Here is a 12,040-nt window from a genome sequence, read left to right as displayed (position 1 = left end):
CTAACCGTGACTTTTTCTTTAAAAAAATCTTTGATTACGTCCTGTGTTGATTATTTAAGAGCCTACCCTAGAATCCAGGGTTCGATTCTCTACAATGGACATAGTAAAGATAGCCAATTGTATAGCTTTGCGCTAAAACAACAATAACCAATAACCTATAAAAATTCAAGTCGGTTTTTCCAAAAAAAAACTTGAATAAATTCAAAAACCGAGTAACTATAGAAATATATATATATATATACATAGATACGAATGAGAATTTCTGTATGGTTGTAAGCCTGTTCTGTAATGTGATGTATGATAACTGCAAACCGACTTTACAACTCATCTGGCTATATGGTATAAACGGTACATTTTTCTTTTATCCACTGTCTTCATGTAACAGCGAGAAATATCTTTTGTCAAAAACGAAACTGAAAAGATGAAAAGTAGAAACAGTAATGACGTTGACTTTGTAAAGTATATCATTAAGGTTGGGCCAAATTGCACGAAGCCTCCACAAAAGATAGAAAAGCTAAAAAAATATGTCTACTTTGGAATCAACAGAACTCCAGTCTTCTCTCAATTCATTACCAACTTTGCATTTGTTTATTTACTGTATGACAACATAGAATCTTCTAGTGCAGAGGAGCCTCATAAAACGTCACTCCTTAGAAACGTATCCACGCAAGATAGCGTGACAAGAGATAAGATTTTATACTTAATCTGGGAAACTGAGATAGACAAGCATTGTTTCTTGACACTTGTGTATAATGTTCAAATAGGTACAAAATTAAAAAAACATTCTAAATTTAAGGCCAATCTATGGCCTTACAACTCCTGATGACAACGAAGAGCCAACTATTTAGAGGTCATAGCTTGGCCTTAATTTAAAAATGTTTTTAATTGTGTACCCATTTGAACGTTGTGTGTTATTTAGTGTTTTAAAGGTGCATAAGTTCAGTCGACTTTTTTAAAGAAGTGGTATTTAGAATACGCTAACGCATGTGAGGTAATAATTAGAAGACACGTGCGTCATGTGAGGTAATAAGAAGACACGTGCACCATTCTCTTGTAATTAATTACTATCAAAATATACGAAGTTTCAACTATAATGTTAAAACATTTCAGAAATTAAATCCAAGACGAACAAGGATTTAATTAAAAACAAATGTTCAAGTCAATGAACATTAGAAATTTTTAGTTCAGAAATAACGAAATTTACGAGCTTTCGGACAATGAAAATATAATAATTATTTTAGAAATAGCGAAATTAAATTATAAAGATTGAAACAAAAACATGTACATAATATAATAAACGTACTTCTGCATGATCCCCGAAAGTGTTCTGTTTCAAGAGTAACAAATATTTTTATTTCTTGCGTTTCAAGTTCATACGTCATGCTGTGTTGTAGCCTACAGAGTGCATAATTCTTCTCGTGGTTCATGGCATGCGCAGGTTTTGCTTACAGTAAAAACTGCAACTTTAAGCGTCCTTTATGTGACGTCACTTTAGTGTCTACTGTTTAACTGAAAGACGAAACACTACTGTAAAGTGGCATGAGTGGTTAAAACAGGTGACCTCTTCAGTCGGCCTTCGGTCCCCTTTCGGGGAATATATATGTTAACGTTGTTCTTGATATGCAACGGGTTTTAATTATCTCGAATTAAGTAATAAAGTATCTTAACCTGAAAATAGCACTCCCTAGTGGCACGAAAGGAAATCAATAATGACTGAAGATAACAAAATCAATAAAAACGGAAAATGTTTTGTTTGGTTTAGCGTAAAATGACCAATGAGATATCTATGCAGTGTTCTTCGCAGAGGGGGGGGGGGGCTTCATTTTTGACTCCTGAAAATTAAATACATAAAAACGTTGAATTACATATTAATATACAAGTTTAGATGTAAATATCTTGCGATACATTTTGTAATGTTTACAAAAACGACATATTTCATATGCACGTAGGCTAGTCGCACTTCTTAAGAAGGCTTACACATGCTACTGCAGTGGCTTATTGCAAGTAATACATAACGCCACGGGTGACATGTGCAACACCTGTACATGTTTTGCTTATGACGGATTTCCGACTATTCGACAATGTAATGTCGCTACAGGTAGTTTCATGGCTGGAAGGATGTACATAAGACATTCATGAAGCAAGATTGTTAATAATGTTAAAGGTCAAGATTGTTAATAATGTTTAGCCAAAGGTCAAAGCGTTTCAAAGAAGTGGTTTTCGATGTTGTACAGTGAAAAAACTCAAACAACGTAACGTTTAGGACTGAAACGGGCTCAGAAATTACACTGCACCCCAACCTAATATAGAGCAACGTCCTGATCCTCAAAGTGAAGACTGTGGTTACGAATGAGAATCCTCTGACCCAAAAAACTAGTTCTATGAAGCTAGACATGGTACCCTTGACAAGAAAGCAAACAAGGCATTGTAGTTGATAAAGTCTTGAATATTTTCAATCCACAATCTAAATACATCTTTATTATCAAAATGTGTAAATAGTTTGCGTCGAAAAGGATTGTTACATACCCTCACAAAAAACGATCAGTTTTCTGTAACATCAAACTATACTTATGCATTTCAAACAGTGACTATATCGTGATTTGCATATGGAAAATAATTTTGACATGAATCAGTTATCCCTCTGTATAATTAATAATTTTGCCAGACAGAAGGCCAAAAAAATTAACTTTTATCTGGCACAATTAATTAATTTGATTTATGCGTTGTTGACCTCACCTAGACAAATATAGCTGGCAAAAAAATAAAACATGCGGATTAATTTAACAGTTAAAACGAGTTATGCATAGATGTATAAAAGTTTGTTTATTTACAACACTGTAAATGTTGGACCAGGGATCATCCTTTTTTGAATAAAATATTTATGAACAAAGTTAAACAAGTCAGTTAAATACAACAAATGATAAACACAGTGAAAAAGAAACTAAAACCATATGTTGATAAACTTCTTAAAGTTTTTTTTTAAAGATACTGCACATTTGTAAATTAAATTACCAGTATTAAAGACGTGTTTAATGTAGTATAATGCGATCTACTACATTCCAGGATGGTGTAGTGTAATACAATCTAGTACTCTGTCTGTATTTCCAGCTTCCTACAATGTAGTAGTATCTTAATTTTTTAGATTTAGATCTATGACACTTTCTACAATTGATAAACACTTAATAAGAATGTGTAATTACTCAACACAAACACTTTGCAGTTGTTCATTGTTTCAATGTGTTTAGAGAAACGTTTTAAACACTTTTTTTTAAAGTGTAGGTATATTAAATTTCTAATAATTTCTTTCCAGGCAGATTGTGTTATTATGTTAAGAGTAAAAAAACACAAAATCCGACTTTTTTTGGCACAATGACAGGTAATATCTTTGCCATCAGTTGCACCCGATGAATTTCGGTTTTTTGTTGTTGTTGTTTTTTTTCTTAATGTTATATTTCTACTTGAACTCTTTATCAATACATTTCTGCAAAGCGAAAGTTCTTAATTCTAACATTATGTTTAACCTTATAAGCATTACTGAATATTGTACTTTTTTGGGCAAATCATTTATTAGTTGTTGCTGTTTTTCTTCTGTGTGTTTGTGCTATGATTTTGTTTTCAGCCAAAAAATAAAAATCTGAATTTTGTTTAGTATTTTTAGGTTGAGGATTAGTCAGACACAACCAGCTAGACTCTGATTTTACTTGTTACTAGTCAAAGATTAATGGGATCTTCACTTAGAAAGTCATTGGCTGCAACAGTATAATTATTTGCCAAGAAAATACAAATCAAACTGATGACAATTGGCACTATTGCTACAGATACTTAAAATGTGAATACATATTCAGTTGCTGTTAAACTTCAAACAATAGTATAGTAGGCTACAGCGTTATAAACACACCGCAATTGGCACTATTGCTACAGATACTTAAAATGTGAATACATATTCAGTTGCTGTTAAACTTTCAAACAATAGTATAGTAGGCTACAGCGTTATAAACACACCGCAAGATGATTTTTAATCATTCAAAAACAAATGAATGTTGTAATCTGACATCGTTTAACTGTATGGCTCCATAGTACTTAAGCTGCCATTTTGTTTGATCATCACGTGATCGTAATGAAGACTACGTAAAGACTCCTTGAAACGAAGTATTTCTTCGTCCATTACTTTAAATGTTGATTGTCTGCTGGCGTTACGTATGTAATGCAATTGGGCAGAGGACTTTATTTTAAGGCTGAAAACGTGAGCATGTCTTGTCAAATTATGAAGGTTACATTTCGTTTAAATAAATAACCCAAATCTTCTAGTATGTGTAAAGTTTGTTAGAAACTTGTGTCTCTTACTTTACCTTAGTGTTTCAACAAATTTCTTAATATACGTGATGGTAATATACAGCAGCTGATGGAAATCTGTAGCAGGTACTTTTTGAAAAGCGTAGCGCTTTAAATGCGTCAAAAAATAAACTTTAATTCCTCAGTCATGTACAGTAATACATTAATCCTACTTTGTAGCACAATCGTCAGCCAATTAGGGAAAAACCACTTCAAGTAGGCCTAAACGTAAACTAGTTATAACGTACCCAAAGTCCAATTACGATACCTTAAATATTTCATTTTATCACGTTTTTCTTCGTTGTTTCATTTTTTTGTTTCACGAAATTTTGTTGTGATTACTCAAACAGATAAGGAAACAAGAAAAGATAAGAGACAAGACAAAATTATTGCCAAGAGCACACGTGTAAATATTTTATTGGTCATAGTGATATCACACGTGTAAACTTTTCATTGGTCATAGTGATATCACACGTGTAAACTTTTCATTGGTCATAGTGATATCACTAGTGAAAAAAAAAGCTCTAACCAGTTGTTTGGTGCGTAGCAAAATATATCATTTTCTGTTACTTAGTTGTATTTAGTTAAGAAAAGTTAACGATAACTTTAAAAGATTTATTGTTGTAGGTGGGTGGATTACTTCCATTTTCTTTATAAAGAGAGTTCAAATAAAACATGTCAATCCATTAAATTCATAAAGCTATGAAATAAATCATTATGTTTTATACTAACAAACAATACAAGTAAACAACGCCAGTCTCTGACCAATAACCAACAACAAAAACATTAGTTATTTACATAGTCAATCAAAGTTTACCTAATTAACCACCTGTTTTGAATTTATCGTAATAAATCCTCTTCTTTAACTAATTCTAATTACATTTCTATCATTGCTGAAGTCTAGGTAACTAATATTCAAACTAAATAATGCAATAATTATATTAAAAAAAATATTTCGCTGATCCGGAAGTTACGATTGTATTCTTTCTTCCCACATAAATAACATTGTTGTTCTTGACAACTTTACATAATTTCAACAAATATGGAAGAACACTGATTAATTCAGAGTCATCAACAAAATACGATAATATATGATTAAAGAAGTACACTTTTTGTCTTTAACATCACTAGTTGATTTAAATTAATAAAGGAATTTAACTGGCCGATATGAAGACAGTTACTACAATAGTATATTGTAAAATTTTACACTGTTTGTGCTAATCTTACGTGTGTATGCGTTGAGAAAAAGCATTTGAATCTGGAAAAAGGCACACGAGAAGGCACACTGCTAATATATAGAAGTATATATATATATGTTCACATGAGTCATATGCTGTAACAATACAGCACTAAGTGCTCATACGATAATTGTGTTAGTTCTCTTACAGTGGGTAGGGGGGAAACGCTTAAAACTTAGTTTGATAACTTAGAAATGGAAATCTAAAGTTTGATATCTGTATTAATATCTTCTAAATTAATAAAATGCTAGTTTGTATTTACGTTATTAACATCCAACAAACACGCAACTTGCCATTACGTCATTAAATGGAACAAGTCATCACAGTGAGACCGATAATAATTTTAAACGATTTTCTCTTAACCCCTTGTGACCCTAAACCTATATTTTACAAAAAGGTTAAAAGGTCAGTTCAGAGACTTGTAAGGTCAAGCATAGTCACCTCTAATTTAGAACTGATGGACAGCAGTCAACAGCACCCGCCGCAAACATGGCTACTCTTTTACAGTATAGCTAGACTTAGAGTCACTTTTTATGGCGCGCTCATAGATAAAAATGCAGAACTTCATCAGCGGATATATCGCAAGCTCGAACCTTAGACCTTTCTAGCGGCCAGTTAAAAGTGATTTGTTCAAAATTATTATCAGTCTCGTCGCGATATTTGATCATGCTTGTCACTCTCAACAGGACCTAACAATAATGTTTGGTTTGTTTCTTGTTGACTCCACAATACTGTACTTTTATTCAATTTGACTCAAAAATACTGGAGTTGTATTCAGTTTTGACTCCACAACACCTTACTTTTATTTAAATTTGATTCAACAATACTTTACTTTTATTCAAAGTTGACTCAAAAGCATTGACCTTGTATTCAAATTTAACTCAACAATACTGTATTTCTTTAATTCAAATCTGACTCAACAATACTCTAATTTTTATTCACTGTACTTTTATTCAGATTTAACTGAACAATATTGCATTTTTCAACTCAAACTTGACTAAACGATAATGCATTTTTCTATTAAAATTGATTCAAAAACAATATATTCCATATTGAGATTTAAACATGTAATAATTACGTTTTTATTTAAATCTGTCTCGACAAAAATACCTTTTCAGATCTGTCTCAAGGTAATCTATTTTATGTTCAAATTTTATTCCAAAATACTGTATTTTCTCGTTACATTCTACATGACATATTTTAGGTTTGTATTAACAGTAAGTTATGTTTTCTTCGATGGGATTTAACCACAACATATTTTAATATTTTTACAATGTAACTGGTATTTTAAGATCCCCTATGACCTAACTTACTCCACTTCCCACTAGGGGTCTGTTTAATTAACGACTATAGATTTCTTACATTAAGCAAAAACACTTTACAGACGTATAAATGGAGAGTATACTGCATCACTTCAATGCTTGAACCACACGCCACATGCGTTTGGTTCTACGTGTCAGATATTTCCATAAATCCAAACGTCTGGGGGGCGTAGGGAAAGTTGAAAGTGAATTAATTTTGTCAGAATAGTGCCTGAATTTGGTATGAGGGTTCAGGAACAGTTTCATAATTACAATGACAATTTAGGCATCTTTGTCTTTTGATATAGTGAGAGCCAAGACATGAAGGAAATCGGAAAAAAAAATTACAAACGAATTAATGGCAAATTAAGAAAGTTACCATGTTTCATGATATTTTTTGTACCTTAATATCTTTATCTTCCCTTTCCAACTTTATCTCAAGCTAAGAAAGTCATTAATTTTTAAAATATTTATTGGCTTACTGTGAGATTTATTTTAGACCAAAAACTCATTTATGGGGACTTGTCCCTCTTGTATGGGAGACAGGGAGTCCTAGACCCTATGTTCCGACTTCTATGATTAAAGTTTTTTTGTTATCGACTGGTAATTACTTATAAATATAGGTTGGTTACCAATAGTAACCATATTACAGTTATGAAGTTTAATTGTGGAAGATATATATATATATATATTATTTACCGGCACCTATCTATCGCTAAACAAGACTGAAGTACTTCTGAATCTGTACAAATAAGTTAATTATTCTAAGGCTTTTGGGTACAGGATATTAGTACTTGTAACGATTTGATGAGGCAACAAAACATCAGAAGTATATTATACCGCACTTTGAATTTTTTTTCATCGAATTTAAAAAAAACAAGAAGTTATAAAATATAATTTGTAAAATATTTTAAAGCGTTTTTCATTCTATCTGGGTAATAAAGACTCGCAAATTTTGGCGTCCTAAATATTTAATAATTCTGCTGGGTTTCATCACTTGGTTTTTCTTCTTCTTCTTCTTCCGGATTCTCGGGCTGAACTTCCGGTGGTTTCGCTCCTGATGGGGAAACCTTAGGTGCAGCATTATCTGGTTGTCCTGGCAACGCATAGCCACCTGGGTACACAGGCGTAAACATTGGCGGAGGGGGGGCGTACATGAAGTGAGTAGGGGCAGCTAGATGAAATGGAGAAGCAGGAGGAGGGGGATCCGTTTTTTCTGGTTCCGGTTTCTTTTCCTCCTCATCCGTTAAGTGCCACCAGAATCCGTAGACACATCCTCCAAAGCCAAGTAGTAAGACTAGGAAACCTGCTGTTACTACTGCTACAGTGAACCGCATTCCATCGTATTCGCTGGAGTTAGCCTTGGCGTGAACTGTGCAGAACATGGCCACAACTCCAGCTAGGAGTACTAAAATTCCCGCCACTGACGCAACCACGGAGGCGCCATAACATGCTCGAACACCTTGCTTCATCTTGACGAACTTACTTCTTCGAAGCGACGTATAAACTGAAAAAAAAGATAAAAATAGGCAACACTTTCAAGTATGGTAAATCATTTTAGTGGCGTGAAGCTTTGTTTTTTTTTTTTTAAGTATTGCTTTGATAAATTGCAACCATATTTACGTACTGTACGTAGCGTCACTGTAATATACGTTATGAAATTAATATAGACAACTTTGAGATCTAGGTCTTTAAAGAAGCAAGAAAGTCTTAGCTTGTAATTTCCACCAGATGGTGCTTAAAAGGAACCGTATAAAAAGTGTTAGGTTGTAAGTTCCACTACATTGCGCTTAGAGAAACTGTGTAAAAAGTGTTTGCTTATAATGTCCACCAGATGGCGTTTAACAGAAGCTGCGTAAAAAAGTGTTAGCTTGTTATTTCCTCCAGATGGCGCTTAAAACGAGCGGTATAAAAAGCGTTAGCTTGCAACTTCTGCCGCATGGTCCTTAAAGGAGCTGTACATTAAAGACAAATATAAGCAACTCGACGTTCAAAAACTTGCATATAAATTTATTGAAACACGAACGGTTTAGCACCCCTACTGGCACAGCAGTATGTCTGCGGATTTACAACGCTAGAAACCGGGTTTCGATACCCTTGGTGGGCAGAGCACAGATAACCCATTGTGCAGCTTTGTGCTTAATTTCAAACAAACAAACGAACGGTTTAAAAGATAGAAATTAAAAACTTACTGTTGTGGTTGATTACAGTTTAGTAACTTGGAACATGTAGACTTGTGTTCGTTTTCTTTAACATTAGGCCCGGCATGGCCAGGTGGTTAGGGCTCTCGACTCGCAATCTGAAGGTCGCTGGTTCGAATACCCGTCACACCAAACATGCTCGACCTTTCAGCCGTGGGGGCGTTATAATGTGACGGTCAATCCCACTATTCGTTGGTAAAGGAGTAGCCCAAAAGTTGGCGTGATGACTAGCTGCCTTTCCTCTAGTCTTACACTGCTAAATTAGGGACGGCTAGCGTAGATAGCCCTCGTGTAGCTTTGCGCGAAATCCATAACAAACAAACAAACTTTTACATTTATGCACATGAAATCAGTGAAGTATGACCAAATGTGGCTTGGCTATTTGAATACCAAAAGTAAATGAAACTGAACCGTACAAATAATGGCAAAACACTTGGCGCTAAATGTGTTTTTTATGAATATATAATTATGTTGATTCGACTAGAACTAACTTTGTGTTAATAATGTAAAAATTGTATTTCATATTAATTGAATTATTTACGGTGATATTTTTTAACACAGTTAATGGCTGCCAGTATAACTAGAGTTTCTTACTGTTAGAGAAATCCTGGGATTTTTATTTTAAATTCTGCAGAAATTTTCTAACACATATATATTTAGATATATTCGAAACTACAGAACTGCGTTATGTATATAAATGTTGCAGAAAGTGTCAACCAACATAATGTCGTTTTATTGAAATAATATTTAAGCCTATACATAGTACAAACAGGTAATATATTGGTATAACGACGTTCTGTCGTTAATGAATTCTTTTGAAGTATCTGTTGAAAGTAATTCAACGTCCTATCCTTGTAACGATGATAAATTACTTTATTTCCTCTTTTAACACTTATACAAGCTTGAGCGCTTGTACATTGCCGTAAATTTCTGTAGGCCTACGTTACAAATGGCATTAACTAAGATATAACAAATAAGCTTACTTCTACAAAACAACCGCAATAACAAACACAATGACTGGTTCACTCTCTACATCTCACAACTGTCTCGTACATACCTTTAGAACCTGCTATAACACTCTATATCACGTTCTTAGAATTACCTAAATGTTCTAGGCCTATCTTATTAAACCTTAACGCCATCATTAAAACCCACATCCCCCTTATAGCTGACATTTAAATTACAACATTACAAACATAACTTACAACCGAATGTATATCTAATTAACATGCCTTTCCATTCCCCCGCAATTTTCTTTAATGATTTTGTTGTGGTCATTTTTTTATGTTTCTTATACATCTGTGGATCCTTATTTCTGATACGTTTGTCTTCATCAGTAGACTTTGTTTAACCCGTCATTAATCTGTCGCCATTGTGAACAACTTGTTCGAAATGTGTGCTGGTAATGGCATCATTCGCCTTACTTGCCATATATATGTTATATATTATCGTTAAATACTGAATCTAACACTTTTGTTATAAGCTATATTTTTTAAAGTTGTAATGTAAATGTTAGCTAAAGGGCGCATTACGTTAAGACTAAGTTAGTCCTAGAATATTAATCAACGAGAGACTTTACGAAACACCTTGAGCAAGGATTAATAAGCTTTCAGTGAAAAATCAAGAACATATAGAGTTGTTTTAAGCGGTTAAAAGATATAAAGTTGTTTTTGGAGATGAAGTGAATAAGTCACTGTGTTTTCGTTTTCAGTGAAGTATTTGGATTTGTATCTGTATCTCTATCATGCATATTAAATTAATTTATACAAATTAGTTTGTTTGGAACAAAGCCACATTGGGTTATCTGTTGTGACCACTGCGGGGAATCGAACCCTGTTGTAAGTTCGTAAACATGACTTTGTCACACGTAAAAATAAGTTTATTCTTTACGTCAGCGAATTTAATAATCATGAAATAGTTGTTAGTGTCAATTATAGCTATGTTTATCGTGTAATAAAAGGCCTACTCAGTAAATATGATCGTCATGAAATACTGAACATTATAAGTTATATTTTTTAGATAATGACGATCGCAGACGATTATTGGTTATTATGTATTGTGTCAGAATTACTTTTCCGATGATTGAGTCTGAACTAATATTTATTGGCCGATGTTCTTGCACGCTAATATCGTTGAGGAATAGCCTATAGAATACAAAATCACACTCATTATGTTCCTGTTTTTAGCATTTATGATGGAAATTGTTCATTTTCATTCCCTGAAATGTCAGACTGTGGATCTGAGGATAGCATCCATTTAGCACCAAAACAAAAATACTGCTCCCAACTTTGTGGTGGTAGTGATGTTATAAGAGTGATGATAAAATCCCACTATTCGTTCTGAGAATTTTAATTCGATTTTAATTCTTTCAAAATTAGGGACCATTAGCACATCTAACCCTCGTGTAGCTTTGTGCGAGATTAAACAAACATTTCCTGGCTATCAAGAATTTAGGCTTAGCTAATTAGGCTTATCTATTTGTGAACAGACTTGGCTATCAAGAATGTAGGTTTAACAACTTGTAAATAAACTATAATGTCTATTATGGTTTTCCGTTACAATTTAGGCTTAGCTGCTTGTAAACAAACTTAATGTCTACTGTGATATTTTCCATTACATTTAAGGCTTAATTATTTGTGCACAAACTATAATGCCTACTATAATATGTTCCGTTACAATTTAGGATGGGCTATCTAAGAAGAGATATGACTATAAAGAATTTAGGCTTAACTAATATGGCTGGAGACGGCTTGAATGGGTAATGGAGAAAAACTTTAATATAAGTTTAATATAACAGCAAATGTACAACGTTTCGACAAGGTTTTGTCATAATCAGGTACAAGTAATTTACACTGACACGGATATATATATATATACAGTATTGAACAAAGAAGTCACATGACCGGAACTGTTGCGAAACTTAGAAGAGGTATCTAGGCGCCCCGGGGTATTGGTTTAGAGTAGGGTT

At 33.4% G+C, this 12,040-nt stretch overlaps 1 protein-coding gene across 2 annotated transcripts in view; it reads right to left on the bottom strand.

The window, feature by feature from the left end:
• Window positions 1-7,584: 7,584 nt before the first annotated feature.
• The window catches only part of LOC111087519 (homeobox protein slou-like), a 33,574-nt gene continuing 29,118 nt past the window's right edge, over window positions 7,585-12,040 (bottom strand). For both annotated transcript variants that reach the window (XM_022394418.1, XM_022394419.1), the window contains one exon: window positions 7,585-8,378. In XM_022394418.1, the coding sequence (XP_022250126.1) occupies window positions 7,843-8,343 (501 nt within the window). In that variant the 5' untranslated portion in view covers window positions 8,344-8,378 and the 3' untranslated portion in view covers window positions 7,585-7,842. The remainder of the gene's footprint in view (window positions 8,379-12,040) is intronic.

Source organism: Limulus polyphemus, unplaced genomic scaffold (assembly GCF_000517525.1).
Source record: "Limulus polyphemus unplaced genomic scaffold, Limulus_polyphemus-2.1.2 Scaffold2253, whole genome shotgun sequence".
Lineage (NCBI taxonomy): Eukaryota > Metazoa > Arthropoda > Merostomata > Xiphosura > Limulidae > Limulus > Limulus polyphemus.
Note: the sequence above shows the minus strand (reverse complement) of the source record. Positions and strands in the feature narration are given on the sequence as shown.